Source organism: Macaca fascicularis, chromosome 9 (genome assembly GCF_037993035.2).
Source record: "Macaca fascicularis isolate 582-1 chromosome 9, T2T-MFA8v1.1".
Lineage (NCBI taxonomy): Eukaryota > Metazoa > Chordata > Mammalia > Primates > Cercopithecidae > Macaca > Macaca fascicularis.
The window spans coordinates 14,623,433-14,640,839 of record NC_088383.1 but is presented as its reverse complement, the minus strand read 5'-3'; the positions used below and the strand labels follow the sequence as shown (position 1 = coordinate 14,640,839).

Here is a 17,407-nt window from a genome sequence, read left to right as displayed (position 1 = left end):
GCTGTGTGGCCTTAGGCAGTTTTCCTTAATTTCTCTGGGCCTTGTTTTCCCCAAGAAGTAAATTTCCCACTTACTCTTCTTGAGGGATGCCAAAAGATCAAAGGAACGATGTGTGCAGGGCTTTTTAAAGATGCCTAAATGACATGCACTAGAAACCCCTTGATTTAATAGGTATGAATTAATACATTCTTTGATTATTGGTAGAACTACGTATTTTAGCTTTTTAATTAGCTCCTTGGGTATAATTGGCCATAGGCATTACTATGGGAAGGGAAGCCGCCCAGCCATCCCGATGATCATTATGGGTGCCTGCTGTGTCTTTAGACGGAGGGGCAGAGGGAGTTGGCAGCTTTACGTGGGGGGGGGGGTTATGACGGCTGCACCGAGCCAGCGCAAGCTCGGGAGGCTCCCCTGAGGTGGCACAGACCATCGGGGCTGCCCCGAAACCAGCTCAGTCAGAGCCCACCTTACCCTGTTTACAAAGGGGAGGCAAGGTGGAGCATCTCCTGTTTGTTGATTTGATTGTAGTGTTTGTTCTGCCGGCCTCAGAGTGAGGTATTTAATGGGGCCTCTAAGCCATGGGCACAAGGACACGTGGGCAGAAATGCCTCAGACCCCATGAATAGCATGATGCCTTTCCAGCCAGCTGCACCCCGGCACTGGGCAAGGGGCAGTGGCTTCCACCCTCCTGGTCCCTCCTGCCTCCATATTCCTGTCCCCAGCTCACCCCCTCCCTCCTGAGTGAAGAGAAAAGGATCAGGCTACTGTTCTGACATGCACACCTCCTCTTCTGTTCCCGGGACCATTTTGCTTTTGTGTTTAAGAAGGTGTCTTGCTCTGTCGCCCAGGCTGCAGTACAGTGGCGCGATCCTGCCTCACTACAACCTCTGCCTCCCGGGTTCTAGTGATTCTCTTGCCTCAGCCTCCCAAGTAGCTGGGACTACAGGCGCCCACCGCTACACCCAGCTAATTTTTGTATTTTTCGCAGAGACGGAGTTTTGCCATGTTGGCCCAGGCTGATCTTGAACTCCTGACTTCAAGACATCTGCCCGCCTCAGTCTCCCAAAGTGCTGGAATTGCAGGCAAAACCACCATTCCCAGCCTGTTCCTGGACCCTTCTAATGTCTCAATGCAATAATCTGATCCTAAAAACCACCCATCCCTTCACCTCACTCTTACCCTTCCTTCCCAGGATTGCATTTACAAAACAAAAATTCATGCTTAAAGCAAGCATCAGGGGGAATCCATTGTTCTGCACCCTGCTACAAAAATGCATCATCCCGGGGATATGCCTGGGAGCCAGGACTCCATGGTTCACAGCCAAGGGCAGAAGCTGGAGGCAGGGCCTAACCTCAGGCAGCTACAGCAGCCACAGCAGCCACAGCAGCCACAGACAGGGCCATGCAGCAGAGTCCAGATGGTTTTGTTTGGGCCCTTTGGCAGACACATGGTTCTCCATGCCGAACCGCATCAGGGAGCACTTAAAGCAAAGCTTGGTTTGTGTTTTATTTTGCATGGAATGGGGGAGAGAGGAGTTGCCAGGGAAACAATCCCTCGGAGCGTTCTGCTCTGGGGTTCTTCATCAGGCGGGGAGGGGGCTTCCCATGAAAGGCACAGGGGGGTTCTCAAGCATGCTCACACCTGGTTCTGCTTTCTTTCCTTCTCTTGGAGGGCCTGAGGGTCCCACCTCCCGGGCCTGCCCATTAGGCTGGTAGGCACCTTACCCCACAGAGCCTGCCAGGACCAGTACACGCCAGGACCTAAGGCCAGGATCAAGTCCACAATGAGCAGGGCCCAGTGCAAAATGGAAATGCTGGGCCCCTTGATCAAGCCCATTAGGTGGGTTCAGTGTCCACTGCTCGGGGGATGGGCACACCAAAATCTCACAGATCACCACTAAGGAACTTACTCAACCAAATACCGCCTGTTCCCCAAAAACCTATGGAAATTAATTTTTTAAAAGCATATAGCAACAAAGAAAGGAAAGGAGAGGAGAAGGAGAAGGAGAAGGAGGAGGGGGAGGAGGAGGGGGAGGGGAGGAAGGAAACCTATTAGGAATTTCAAGATGTCAACAGCAGAGCATGAAACCAAGCCAAGGACCTTCTGAGCAAAGGGCCCTCAGGTCGCATACCCAGAAGGCCGATCCTGTTCAAGACTTCACTTTGCTTGAGCAAGGCGGGTGCAGGACAGGGGCTGAGGGACCCCGTGGGATACAGCCAACAGGACCCTTTCATTGAAGTACCATCCACATCCCTTACTTGAGAGGAAGGGAGGGGCACTGGGAGAAATATTCTCTGTGTTTAGGGATTTGCAGCACACACATAATTTTTTTAAAACCCAAAAGTCAGGGCTTGGAATCTAAGAAAAGGAAATCTAAGAACAGAATGATTCTGGTTGTTCTGGAGTAACTCTCTTTTAATCTGCCGGGATTTGGGAGAAGTAAGAACATTTGGGATTCATAGTAAGATCTAAGGTCACTTTGTGCCAGTACTGTGCTACGATCTGTGGCTGCTGAGATCTACCTTAGAGTGGTCATTTTTGCCATTTTACAGAGGGGAAAACTGAGGCTAAAGGAAATGCTGTAACTTGTGTCGGGTCCAGCAGCTTAGAGCCGGAGTTGGGCACGGTGGCTCACGCCTGTAATCCCAAAATTTTGGGAGGCCAAGGCGGGCAGATCACTTGAGGCCAGGAGTTGGAGACCAGCCTGCCCAACATAGCAAAACCCCGTCTCTACTAAAAAATACAAAAATTATCCAGGTGTGGTGGCATACTCCTGTAATCCCAGCCACTCAGAAGGCTGAGGCACAAGAATCACTTGAACCCGAGAGGCAGAGGTTGCAGTGAGCCGAGATCTTGACACCACTCCAGCCTGGGGGACACAGCGAGAGTCTGTCTCAAAAAAAAAAAAAGGTAGTGGAGCTTGGATTCAAACAGATGTAGTCAGACCACAAAACCTGCCCGCCTGACCGCTTTGCTCAGTGTACTGCCCCCAGGTTATGAGGCCAAGGTCGTGTAACCTGTTCATTCTGGTATTTTTGTAGCTCTGGCTAAGTTCAGGTAGAATGTATCTGAATATATAACACCTGGGGACCAGAGAGGAAATTTGGGTGTTTTCATGGATGGATTTATAGTGGCCAAGCATCAGACAGGAGCATGAGACCTGGGTCTGTGTATTTTAGTAACAGACTCCACTAAGGCGCTGTTGAGTCTCTGACACGAAGCTGTCAGCCCGCACAGGCCTTTGGGCCATTTGCTTTCCTTGCAGTATCTCTCAACCCACCTGGAGTTGATGCTTAACAAGAAAGAAAAATACAATTTCCTTGGGCTTCAGAGTGAAATGCACTCTGAGCCGGGGACAAAAGAGGCAGCTCTGTAATAAGAGAGAATAGATATTCTGCTTCCCAGTATTTACACAGGAAAATAATTGTAAAATTCCAGAGAGTAGATTGTGAAGATAAAAGAATGCGGATATTCCAGAAGCACTTTTTATTCCAGCTCAGTTTTATTTGGGGTTCTGGGTCCACTGGCCCAACTGCTGACTGGCAGTGTCCCCAGCCCGGGAAGACAGGGTGGGTCGGATACAGAAAATGGCCATCACGTCTCTAAGGTGGACAGAACATGAGCGGGTCAGAGGGTCGGGAGCCTCCGGTCCAAGGACTCTGGGCAAGACCCTGAAAATCATTTAAGTCAGTGGCCAGAGAAAGAGGGGAGTCTAGGGAAGCTGTTCCCTGCAAAAAGACAAGAACAAGATTCCTGCTTTACCCCTTCTTTCTGCTAAATAAACAGAAATTCCAAGTATATGGAAGGAGATGCAGTAACCATCAAATATGAATGCAAATGCGTGTGCACACAAGTTGAACCTCCTGTGACATTTCCCAGAGGGTTAAAGTAACTTTCTTTTTCATCCAATGAAAGGAACCCCCTTCCTGCAGCAAGTGGATGCAGCCCTAATTACTTCCAAACATTACAGTCGGCTTCTTAGTTAATGAGCTCACTGGTCCGAAGGAGGAATGACTGCCAGGGCCCCTTCATTCCACTTCTCACCCTCCCTGGCCAAGCCTGAGGGAGAGACTGGCTGCAGCGTCCTTCCGGGCGACAGAACTCTTGGTTTTCTTTGTGCTGCAGCAAGAAGAATGGGCTTGACAGGCTCACACTGTGATCTTGAGTTGCCTGCCCCCGAAATAAGGTCCCAGCCTCCTCCGCCCTTTGCAAGGCTCTTACACATTAGTGAGCAGGAAGTGGAGTCCCGATGGGAGGCTGGGAATTTGAACGCCTTCCCATTTCAGCACTGGAGGGGAGGAAGCTCAGTTCAGCACTCCACGCAGATGGCTACCGCTCCCTCCTGAGCGCTCGCTCCTCTCCCCTCACCCGCCGCCTTCCCTGCTGGGTCCCTCTCCCCCGTCTCCACCTCTCCTCCCTCTCCTGGAAGGGAAAAGTCTGCCAAGCTGGGGACTGCCACGACCAAACCAACAAAGGCCGACCAAAGGCAGAGAACTTGAAAAGAACTTGTTTTGTTCCAGTTAAGGAACCTGCAGGAAAATCCACACCCACGTTGCCTGGTTTTGAACTGGAGAGCTGCGAGAGTGTGTGTGTGTGTGTGTGTGTCAGTCAAGCAAGAGGCGGAGGAGGCACAAACCACGGTCTCTGCTTTGATAAGGAGACTGCCAGCTGTGGAAAGTTAACCAGCAGACGGGGGAAGATGGCCCAGGAACCAGCCCCTCCTGAGTTTTAAACTTCGCTGTTTTCTGTCCAGATATTCCAGTGGAGACAGTTGGAAAACCTGTACTTCAGAGAAAAGAAGTTTTCCGTGGAAGTTCATGACCCACGCAGGTAAGCTTGAAAAGTCCTTTTCTTGCGGGACGGCGTGGCTCTCGGCCGGGCATGTTATTGATCTTATTATTTTGGGGCTCTTGTTGTTCATGGTCAGTTTGGAGTGGAGGGGGGCGGTCTCCCGGGGAATGGAGCTCCAATCAGGCAGTGAAACTTTCTTTTGGATTACATGTCTTGATAAATGCAGTGGGTTCGCACGTGTGTGTGTGTGTGTGTGTGTGTGTGTAAGTAGCAATCCCTGACCGTCTCATCTGGCCACATGTGTCCCTGGCTCGTGTGTGTGTGTGTGTCAGTGTGTGTGTTTTACCTGCACTGGAGGGAAGCTTTATAGCACTTTGTAACACACACCAGTAAGTCCCCATAGGAAACCTTTGCTACAGAAGAGTCTGAAGAATCACTCCTTAGAGCTTCTACAAGTGTTTCAGGCAGGACAGTCCATGTGAAAATGAATCTGTCACCAAAGCAGTTGTGCTACATTGTTTTATTCCAGGAGCTGTAATTTTAGGATGTTAGTATCATGGGTGGATGTGAAAGAAATAAAATTATTTTTCCCTCCACCCAAAATTGTACCCCAGACAGCACCAGGGTTGTAAAAAGTCCCTGTACTCTTAGATGTGAGACAGTGCGGCCCCAGGTTGGAATGCAGGGAGCCCCGAGTGACTGGGGTCTGGGCAGCTCATACCCACTGTTTTCCTCTCTTTTTCTCCCGCTGGACCTAAAGTTATAGGCATCCCAAAAACAGCAGCATAATTCCCTAAAACCAGGCCTGACAACTAAGAAATCGCTTTCTGTGAGGCCAGAAACATTTACAATAAGAAGGTAGCCCCGGGCAGACGCAGAACACATCAGACTCTGCAGAGGAACGAAAGTGGATTTTAGGCGCTGTTGACGCTCCAGCTCTGGGCTTGGAAAGAGGACTTGGCACCAATTCCAGCTCACACATGGCTTCTGACACTCAAAACAAGCCGTGGTACCTCCCCATGAGCTCTGGACAGGAGGGAGACGGGGAGTACCCCGCCCAGGGCGAGGGCTTGGACCTGTGCAGTAGCCCCTGTTCCTGCAGCCCATGATAACCCGGCAGGAATGAAGCCGTGCTTGCCCTCCAGGGTAATCTTCCTGAAACAGCCACTCCTGTGTAGGGGAAAAGCCTATCTCAGCACCACAGTTACTACAGGAATAGTTAGTGGAGAGCAGCTGAGAGCCTCTGCATCTCTGCAGTCAGGTGAAGATGGTAGCCTTTAACAGAAACATATTTTATCCAGTGTTTCTCAGGGACCTGCAAGGGGTTTCATGGCCAGAAGTCCCAGTCCACAGAGCACAGATCCATCTGTGCAGGCCAAGCAGGGCAGGCAGGGAGATTTCAAAAATAATATTCCAGCCAAGAAGAAACTCACTGTTCATTTTTCAGGGGAACTGAATCGGACCATTTTCTTAGGCATATAAGAGCAGGGGAAATTTAAGTACAAAAAGAGTGAAATGAACTTTGCCACAATGGGTCAGATGCAGAAAGGGGATGCTCCATAGGATGAAAATGAGGGGCTGGGTAATCTAAGGGGCTGAGCGCAGGGAATAGACCCTCCTCCATGCCTGTGCTCTGCTGGGAATTCAGTGAACACCCAGGCACCTTGGACAAATCCTTTAACCACGCATGCGTCTATCTTCGCATGTATGTTCGTGTTCTCTCTGCGTCTGTCACCCTGTCGGTGAGCACTGCTAAATTCTCCTTCCCAAGGCCCAGGGATATAGGAAAGAATCTAGACCTCACATGTGACTCTTCAGTGGGTCTGTCGCCTCGTAGACAGCAGTGATCAATGTCATGTTTCTTGCGAAGCTTCTGTGTCCTGTTCAGGCGCTGTGTCAGCCGTGGCAGGGAAGGAAGGAAGTCGGAAGCAGGGTCTTCTTCCTTAGCGATCTTCTAGTATAGCTGAGAAGACAGGCAGAAGAAGGAACTTTTCTGTTGTTGTTGAGACAGGGTCTCATTCTGTCACCCACGCTGGAATGCAGTGGTGCGATCATAGCTCACTGCAGCCTCCACCTCCCAGGCTCAAGCAGTTCTCCCACCTCAGCCTCCCGAATAGCTGGGACTACAACCACACACCACTATATCCAGCATTTTTTTTTTTTTTTTTTTTTTTTGAGAGACTGGGTCTCACAGTGTTGCCCAGGCTGGTCTCAAACTCCTGAGCTAAAACGATCCTCCCATCTTGGCATCCCAAAGTGCTGGGATTATGGGCGTGAGCCACTGCCTGGAACCTGCCGAGAAGAAGGAACTCTTGGAATGTCACAAGAAACAAAGGAACCTGCTCTAGAGGACAAGTAGCTAGTATACAGGAGAGGCAGGATTTGAACCTAGGAGGTCTGGCCCGGAGCTCATGCACTTTCTCTACTGTACAGAAGGGCCAGCTATCGTGGGCCATGAAGGGTGAAGGACAGGGTCGCCAGAGGCCTGGCTGGTCAGGAAGGGAGAGGCTTGCCAGGAAGGAGAGGTCTGAGTGGGACCTGGAGGGGTAACTAGGATTAAAGCCATGTGGTGGGCCCTCAGGGTGATATAAATGTCAGGTGGGAGCTTCTCAATTAGGATAAAGAAATGAGGGAGGGTCTGGCTGGAGGAAGGAGCAGATCTGTCTCCTCCCAGGCACACTCGCTCTGAGTACACCGAGTTAGCCTGCAGACAGGTAGGAATGGGGGAGAGGCCCAGGGAGGCCGGAGGTGGAGACCCAGGATGACTTCAGCATTAAAGACACACAAGAAAAGGAAATGGCTTCAGGTCAGTCACTTGGCATGGTGGCAGAGCCAGAGCTATGAGCTGTAAGGTCTTTCTTGCACTCAGTTCTCTTTTTCACATCCTAGTGGTGCCTTTTTTCTCTTGTATTGGTAATTTTCTCTTGTATTTCACGTATTCATGAGCCACGTGTGAGTGTGTTACACGCATAGAACATGGAATGATCAAGGCAGGGTATGTAGGGTATCTATGGCCTTGAGTGTTTACTTTTTTTTTTTCTTTTGAGACGGAGTCTCACTCTGTCCCCAGGCTGGAGTGCAGTGGTGCGATCTCGGTTCACTGCACCCTCCACCTTCCAAGTTCAAGCAATTCTCCTTCCTCAGCCTCCCAAGTAGCTGAGACTACAGGTGTGCGCCACCACGCCCAGCTAATTTTTGTATTTTTAGTAGAGACGGGATTTCACCATGTTGGCCAGGATGGTCTCGATCTCTTGACCTTGTGATCCGCCCGCCTCAGTGTTGACTATTTTTACGTTGGTATCACTGCACGTCCTCTCTTCCAGTTACTTTGAAATGAAACTTGTGGTGCTTTTTAAGTTGAATGTGTCGTCCTATTGCTTGTGGCCTTGCTTATTTGAGGTTAGGGAAGAGGAATGTGATTGGCCTCATGTTAGTTTGGTGTTCCGGGCTCAGCCCCTCCCCCAAGCCAGGCAGGGAGTCAGAACCGCAGTAATAGGATGGGCAGCGCCAGATGCAGTCATTTAATGAAGATGGAATTGATGGGAATCATTGAGGGCAGAGGCTGCTTTCTGGGCCGATGGGCTCAGGTGTGATTGCACCATTCCCTGTGGCGTACCAAACACTGGGCACTTTCTCCCCCTGGGCATCCTAACTCAATGCTTAGCTTCATTCCTGAGCTTCTCCAGGCTGGGCCAACATTTCACTTCTAAGGTTTGGGCAAAATAGGAAGGGCCTGAAGCGAAAGATGAGGAGAGGAGATAAAGTAGTAATAGAGCAGGAGAAGAACTCTGAGTATCTGATTTAGACGCTCTGGGGAACTACCCGGACCTGACCAGCCACTTACCTCTTCTGCCCTCCTGGTACCTGAGAAATGGAGGTACCTAGCCTTGCACCGCCTTTCAAGATACTTTTCTTGTCTCATTCAGCTTTTCTGAGGGGGAAAAAAGCCATTCATTTATTTCCAAGAGCAGCAACTGCTATGGAAGCCAAGCTGGGAGCACAGATCCCTGTTTTCTTTTAAATTTAGTGAGACCGGGGAGGGATTCCCCCCTCACTCTCACTGGCTCATTTTTTCAATTATTTTCAACTGTGCGCTCTTTCACGTGCTGGCTTTTTTTTTTTCTTCACTTTTGTTTGAACCGAAGGGAGAAAAAAACCTGTGTAGACTCAGTGTCATTACCCACCAGATTTGAATTTCTCCTTAAAAGTGAGGGTGAAGAAGACTCCACTTTAAATCTTTAGCTCCCCCAAAGTAAGATATTGCCTGGCAGCTTTGTTTTCTTTAAGGGAAAATTAGCCATGAAAGAAAATGTTACTATTTGCAAGTGCTGATCACCCCCAGGTTTCTTCCAAATTAGATACGTTAGTCTTGAGAACACACATTTTGTTTCTGATGTCCAGGTAAAAGGCCCCAAATCCCAGCCCACCTTCCCATCAACTTGTCACACATTTGCGCGCACACACACACATGCAAACACACATTCTAAGATTTCATTTGCAAAATAATCTGCCTATCCTATAAAATATACTTCACTAAGAGCATGACCATATAAGTCCTCCTAACTCCATGAATGTGGTGGATTACATGGAGATCAGCAGTTCCTGTTTTCACTTTTAAAGTCTGATTACTCCATTTAGGTTTAAAAATGTATAGAGAAGGCCAGGCACAGTGGCTCACGCCTGTAATTCGAGCACTTTGGGAGGCCAAGGCAGGTGGATCACCTGAGGCCAGGAGTTCCAGACCAGCCTGATGAAACCCTGTCTCTACTAAAACTACAAAAAATTAGCCCAGCGTGGCGTGGACACCTGTCATCCCAGCTACTTAGGAGGCGGAGGCAGGAGAATCGCTTGAACCTGGGAGGTGGAGGCGGAGGTTGCAGTGAGCCGAGATCGTGCCACCACACTTCAGCCTGGGCAACAGAGCAAGACTCCGTCTGGAAGAGAGAGAAAAAAAAAAAAGTATAGACAGAAGTTGGGGGAATTCGGGGTGGGCACATTTCTCTCTGCCTTTCCTCTCCTGATTGTTTGTACCCTCCCTGCCCTCTGAATAGATTAGAAATTGATCACCAAATCTTCAAGGAACATTGGGTTAGTTATGTAAGAAGTCCCGATTCCCTGGGACACTGTAGCCTGTGGTGATTAGAAAATAATTTACTCATCCCCACCGCTGGCACATTTCCTGTCTCACAGGGAGCATCACTGAAGGTTTTCCTGTCTGCGAAGTTTGTCTGGGCCCAGTGCCACGTCCAGGATCGAAAAAGGACCATCCAGTGACCTAGAATGACCCATCTTATCCCAGACAAGGCCAAGACTTGGCCAAATTCTCAACTCTAGGGAGTCAGAAAATCAGAAGGTGGCCTTTGCCAGCCAGTGTCTCTGAGGTGTGTGTGAGAGTGTGTGTGCCTGAGTGTGTGTGCGTGTGTGTGCGCGTGTCTAGGTATGTGTGAGAGCTCAGCTGTCACCTTTCAGCCAGGGCTTCTAGGACCCAGTGGGTTCTCTACAGAAGCTGTTGACTGAGAAATGGTTTCTCTCAACAGAAATGGGTTTGAACCTTGTGATTCTTGCTTCCCCAGGGCTTCAGTGACAAGGAGGACGTTTGGGCACAGCGGCATTGCAGTGCACACGTGGTATGCATGTCCAGCATTGATCAAGTCCATCTGGGCTATGGCCATAAGCCAACATCAGTTCTATCTGGACAGGAAGCAGAGTAAGGTGAGTGACCAGACCTCTCACCAAGCCCTCAGCCAGCTTAAGAGCAACCGGGCCATTGTCTGCCTCTCTCGGTTTAGGAATGAGAATCGGACGGGTTGGGGAGGTACCATGTCCCTTGCCCGGGTCCGTACCTTGCACAGGTACAGGCTTGCCTCTTAGGGTTACAGGTGGGAGGGTTGAGACCAGCTCTTCCAGAGGGCACATTCCATGCAGCTTGGTCTAGGGGGCTCTGACCACCATCGAGCGGCTCAAGCTGCTGACTACAGCCAGCTAGGCCCCTTTTGAGGAATTCCCACTGTGCTTTTGGCCCTCGGGAGACTCCCCTAGCAGTGTGAAGGCAAGCCCTTTTTGGTGTTTAAACAGTGCTGTACTATCTTCGTTTTGAAAAGAAAAAAGTAATCGTTCTCAAGGAATAGACACCACCTAACTGTTTAGGGTAATTGCTGTGAAAACCCGCAGGCGGTTCCAACTGCCAAGTCCTTTTTTTTTTTTTTTTTTTTTAAATGCAAAACTGGAAATGTTAAAAAAAAAAAAAAAAAAGCAACCGCCCTGTTTCCCTAAGGTAGACCTAGAGCCTGGGGCCTTGGTAAACAGTCCTCCTCCAAGGAGATGTCACCACCCCCGGCTCTGGGCACGCAGCTGCGTTTTCTGGTGGGTGAGAGGATGACGTCTCCTTGGTTCACACGGGGCTTATATCAACACTCTGCCCCCTCTTCCTCCAGCCCTGTCTCCCCAGACTCCCCTGTCAGCCCCCCACAAGCAGCTCCCATTCATTCTCCCTCGGGAAGAGCCCTGCCAAGATGGCCCTGCAGCTTCTGTCAAGATCCTGCTGGCTTTGGCTTGGGGAATACAGACTGAGGTCACCCTGGGCCCCGGGCTAGTGATTTCTAGCAGTTACTGAGGATTTCCCTCCATTGTGTGAGTTGTTGGGAGAAGGTGGCAGGACGCTCCACTTACTGGGCACAAGGGTCACTGCATCGGTGCCCTCTCGGGTTCTTTCTCTTTTGCCATCTTATCCATATTTTAAGGGGTTTCTCTTTTTCTGGGGAAGAGGAGAGTGAGCGAGTTGGGGATCAAGGGGGAGGTGATAAGAGAAAGATAGAAAAGAGGACAGGGCTGGGCACAGTGGCTCACATCTCTAGTCCCAGCACTTCGGGAGGCCAAGGCAGGAGGATCACTTGAGCTCAGGAATTTGAGACAAGCCTGGGCAACATAGTGAGACCCTCGTCTCTACTAAAAGAAAAAAAAGAGAACAGGAAGAAATGAAACAATCCTTTTAGTTATAATTCAGTTTTAAATCGGGGTCTGTCCCCTGCAGCCATCATTTTCTCCTTTGTAAAATATTTTGTCCTCTACTTCTTTCTGACCCCCTTTTTGGTCATTTTCTGGGATGAATGAGTGCAGGACAGAGAATTTCTGTTGTTAGGAATAATGAGAGTATTCTCCACAGCTCTCCTGGCATTGATGGGTCCTAGTCCTAGCACAAGAATTTGAAGTTCGATTAGATCCAAAGAAATGCGGCCAAAGGTTTTTGACTCATGCTTGATATTGACACAGTGGGTGCGTGTCAGGGTTTTGCTGTCCAGGGGCAAGAGTTGGAGGTGGACACCTGAGAACATTAATTTCATCCTCTGTGGTTGGGTGATGGATGCTGCAGGTTAGGGGATTGGGCAATGCTCCTGAACCCCACTGCCAATTCCCCTTGAGGGCAGACCCCCCACTCACTACCACAGTGTGGACGGAGGAAAACGCATATCTCGCCTTGAGGATAGCACAGCGTTGGCTGTTCAAGCTCCTCCCCTCTGCTCTGGTTTTTGCATAGGGGGTCTCTTGAGCATCTCAAGAAGCTTGTTTTATGGCTTTCCCACCACACCCTGGAAGACGGTCTCCTGCAGTTGGCAAGCCTTGTTATTCAACAGGCTAACAGGTCAACTCACTGACACAGCAAGTACATCTTAAAGAGAAATGATTGGCCAGGCGCCATGGCTCATGCCTGTAATCCCAGTACTTTGGGAGGCCGAGGAGGGCTGATCACTTGAGGTCAGGAGTTCGAGACCAGCCTGGCAAACATGAGGAAACCCCATCTTTAGTAAAAGTACAAAAAAAAAAAAAAATAGTCGAGCATCGTGGCAGGCACCTGTAATCTCAGCTACTGGGGAGGCTGAGGCAGGAGAATTGCTTGAACCCGGGAGGCAGAGGTTGCAGTGAGCTGAGATCACAATACTGCACTCCAGCCTGGTTGACAGAGTGAGACTCCATCTCAAAAAAGAAAAAAGAAAAAATAATTATTGTAGATGACTTAGTAACAAGACGTGTCTTTTAGGAGGCAAAACCAAATGCCCATAGCATCAGGAATGTTTCAGCTGTCCCTTTTGTAAAAGTAACCCTTGGGGACTGAAGAAAATGCCCACGCTCCCAGGAGGACAAGGAGAACATTTCCCAGGAAGCCTGGCATGCTCACATATGCCCTAGAGCCCTCACACTTCTCACAGGACCCGGTTCCCCAGCCTGTAGTGATAGGTGAGGATCGCGACCCTCTACGTGGGAACTGGAGGCCTCTTTTCCAGCTCTGGGACCCCGGGTGGGTCTTTCATCATTGGTGCTTTCCTTCCCCAATTAGCAGCAAAGGAAATTCCTGACCTCAACTAGTGATTGGTCAAATGGCACCACGTTTGTGAACTTGCTTGAGGAAATACGTGCCATCTTTTACTAATGTCATTGTTAATCTAGCATACTATCCCTGGCCAACACTTGCTTGAAGTTTAAATTCTCTAAAAGGTCCGCAAATTAAATCAGAGATGATGACATACCCTTTGGGAATTACATTACAACACCTTTTTGTTTCCGGAATGTTCTTTATAGAACAGTGATGTGATTCATCTCTGATGGGCAGCACGGCCTCTGGGTGAGTGATGGCCGACAGGGCTGGGACAGAGAGCTTCGTAATATTTCTAGGCAGCCAGTTCTGGCTGGCATCCTGGTCACTGCTCACACTCTACTATACTGGGACGTGCCAACCATTCCTTTCTCTGAAGAGCTTCAGCAAAGCCCAGGCCCCCTAAATGGTGTTTATCAACCCCAGAGAGACCAGTGCAAGGGTGGGGAGCCATGAGCGTTCAGGGGCTTCCCTGACACTCGGTTATTTTCTTCTTTCAGGGTCACTGTGCAAATCATTTAAGGAAATCTCTCCTCCTTTCTCTCTGCCTGTCTCTCCCCCCGCCGCCCTTCCTCCCTCCATCAGCTCTCCATGCATATGCATCAAGAAACCATTCTACCATCTAAGACAGGGCGAAGGGAGGCTGTGCTGGTTGGTTATTTGTAGCTCCTTCAGAATGAGAAGCTGCACAGGCACCAATTGTAATTGGTAACTTCTATGCTGACCCCAGAGATCAGAAATGTTGTCTGCTAGATCCCAGCAGCCTCTGAAGCCCAGAGCCAAGGAATGTCTTAGAGACTTTGCAGGAAAATATTTGAAAGCTCAAAATGTTTAGAGTCAACATTAGACACTTTTCCCTCTGAACTCAGAGTGGGGACTTCTTGAATTGGCCCCCAATCCAAACGTCTTTCCTTCTTCCTAGTCTTTTTTGTTTCTCCCTGATGCAGTTCTCCATTTTATTTAGGGTCCAAGGGGGACAGGGACATTGAAGTTTTGTTCCCACAGTGTCAGTCAGAAGACTGAGTCACATGTATCAGGCAAGACTTCCAGAGCAAAATGTTCTGGAGTCTGGGGACTCCTTAAGGTCGGCCCAGAGACCTGCCTTTGCAAAGAGAGACTCTCCCCGACAATGCCCATGTCCTCCCGGTCCTCTCCCCTGAGTCTGTTATGTCACTGTGATATTTCCATTCTAGAAAGAATCCAGGCCGGGCACAGTGGCTCATGGCTGTGATCCCAGCACTTTGGGACGCTGAGTCGGGCGGATCACCTGAGGTCAGGGGTTTGACACGAGCCTGGCCAACATGGCAAAACCCCGTATCTACTAAAAATACAAAAATGAGCCAGGCGTGGTGTCCCACACGTGTAGTCCCAGCTACTCGGGAGGCTGAGGCAGGAGAATTGCTTGAACCCGGGAGGCAGAGATCGCGCCACTGCACTCCAGCTGGGCAACAGAGTAAGACTCTGTCTCAAAAAAAAAAAAAAAAAAAAAAATCCAGTGGCTTCCTAAAGCTTCCAGGAATCTAGTCTCTTTTAGGAAGGATGCCTTTTGTTTCCATATTTTTGTTTTAAGAATGATGTGTGGCAAGAGTTCTGGTATGACAAGGGGGACAAGTTTTTCATGTGATTTATGAAGTCCTCAAAACATCTGGTTGGGCTATCAGTCTAACCTCGGTTAGCAAATTACAGCCAGGCCCTAATGCAGATCCTATTCTTACTGCAATGGCCTTTACATAAATTATCTACTTTAGTTATCTCAACTCTGGGATGTGGATTTTAAGACCTCCATTTTACAAATGCATATCTGAGGATCAGGAAGGTGAAGGGTCAAAGTCCGATAGTGATTCACTGGGAAGAGCCAAGGTTCTAATTCAGGTCTTTTTTTGAGACAGAGTCTCACTCTAGCACCCAAACTGGAATGAGATCAGGCAGTGGCGTGATCTCGGCTCACTGCAACCTCCGCCTCCTGGGTTCAAGAGATTCTTCTGCCTCAGCCTTCCAAGTAGCTGGGATTACAGGCGTGCACCACCACGCACGGCTTATTTTCGTATTTTTAGTAGAGACAGCGTTTTGCCATATTGGCCAGGCTGGTCTCAAATACCTGGCCTCAAGTGATCCACCCACCTCGGCCTACCCAAAGTGCTGGGATTACAGGCTTGAGCCACCATGCCCGGCTCTAACTCAGGTCATTCTGACTTCAGAGCCCAGACCCTTCGCCCAGCGCTGAATTGGTCTAGGCCTTCGTGAGTTATTGTTACATCACCGTTTGGGAGTGGGCTACTTTTTATTAGAACCTGGGTCTCCGTAACAGAGTGGTGCAGTAAGAAAGGAAGTCATGGATTGTACTGGCCATGCTTGCTTAGAGGGTAAAACTCAACCAGATGGGTGCAATTGATAGGCTGTGTCAAATTGAAATCAAAGGCCCTTTTCCTTCCTTCTGCGGCAAGCCAAAATCCTTCAAGGGCCTGGCAGCCAGGATTGTTTTATGAACAAGAAAACTCACCTGAGGAAGTCGTCTTGGGTCTGAATGCAAGGAAAAACGTTGAGGTTAGGAAGGAAGCATAAGTCGAGGAAAGGCTCATGGGGTGGGGAGGAGGAGGAGGAAGAAGACAGTTCACACTAGGTGAAGAAAACAAGCACCATGTCTCAGCGTTTCCTCCCGCCCACGGACTTCCATCATGTTAACATGAGGTCGGAAGTTGTCCTTGCCAGTGTGGACAGCAACATCGAGGGCAGAGGAAGCGCAGAGCTGCAGGCAGTCAGACAGCCCTGGCTGGACAGTAAGGGCCCCTGGGCGCGGAAGGAAGGCTGTACACAGGGCATCTAGGAGCGGTGGGTCCACACCCCTCCATGGTCTTCGCTACTGCCCCCACACCTGCTTTCTCCTGTGTGGGAACGACCTTGCGTTCCACAGGCCTGGCAGGAAGCTACAATGATCAACCTCACCCAGTTCCACCCATGCGTGTGCTGTAGACGGTGGCCACAGAAAGGACAGATGAGCAAGTGACCATTTCTAGTTGTTGTCATGAAGTTCGGCATACTGGCAAAGCCTGTTGCCCAAGCACACTCACAAAAAGTTGATTTCCTGAAGAAGAAAACAAGCAGACATTTGACACACGTGTGGGAAATGCAAACACGTCGTCACTACCGAAGGTGGAAACTGGAGCAGGTAGCCTTATAAAAACCACTGCTTTAACCACTGCTTTGGCTGGGCGCAGTGGCTCATGCCTATAATTCCAGCACTTTGGGCTGCTGCAGCAGGCAGATCACTTGAGGTCAGGAGTTTGAGACCAACCTGGCCAACACGGCAAAACCCCGTCTCTTCTAAAAACACAAAAATTAGCTGGGCGTGGTGGTGGACACCTGTAATCCCAACTACTTAGGAGACTGAGGCAGGAGAACCACTTGAACCCAGGAGGCGGAGGTTGCAGTGAGCCAAGACTGGGCCACCGCACTCCAGCCTGGGTGACCGAGACTCTGTCTCCAAAAATAAAATAAAATAAATTTAAAAACCACTGCTTTTAGGAATGTAAATGCGAACACAGACCTTTTTTCTAATTATTCTCTCCTGCTGTGACTTTTAACCAAATAGAGCCAATCAACGTGGATTAAAGGGAGTGTCGGGCACACGCACTTAGGTGTCAAAATACAGGCAAAGCACCATGTCACACATTCATTGGTGGGACCCCAGAATCCAAATGAGCAGTTTTTCCACAATCATGCACCCTGTGATTGCAAGTCTAAAGAGCTGTCATTGTCATTTCTCTCTCTTTTTTTTTAAGAGACAGGGTCTCACTTTGTTGCCCAGGCTGGGGTGCAATGGTGCAATCACAGCTCACTGCAGCCTCCAACTCCTGGGCTCAAGCAGTCCTCCTGTCTCAGTCTCCCAAGTAGCTGGGACTACAGGCATGCACCACCACACCTGGCTAATTTTTTTATTTTTTGTAGAGATGGGATCCTGCTATGTTGCCCAAGCTGGAGAACCACTGTCACTTCTCCATCAGCTAAACTTTCTGTGACCACATGGCAAACCATTTAAGAGGCTTAGTTTATGTCTTTCACAACACTGAAAACCATTTTATCCTCCTCGTTTAAGCACCAAATAATTATAACCACGGTGTTTATTGAGAGCTGTGTGCCAGGAAGACAAGGAGGAAGAAGGGAGGACAGGGGAGTTGAGAGGGGAGGAACACCCTTCCCACACTTTCTCTCCTTTGACCCGAACCAACCCCTGGGTGCTGTGTGGCATCT

General features: G+C 49.5%; 1 protein-coding gene across 27 annotated transcripts in view; it reads left to right on the top strand.

Moving 5' to 3' along the window:
• The window catches only part of FRMD4A (FERM domain containing 4A), a 693,055-nt gene that overhangs the window by 625,251 nt on the left and 50,397 nt on the right, over nt 1–17,407 (top strand). For all 27 annotated transcript variants that reach the window (XM_074001073.1, XM_065520301.1, XM_015455575.3 and 24 more), the window contains 2 exons: nt 4,754–4,830; nt 10,365–10,503. In XM_074001073.1, the coding sequence (XP_073857174.1) occupies nt 4,754–4,830; nt 10,365–10,503 (216 nt within the window). The remainder of the gene's footprint in view (nt 1–4,753; nt 4,831–10,364; nt 10,504–17,407) is intronic.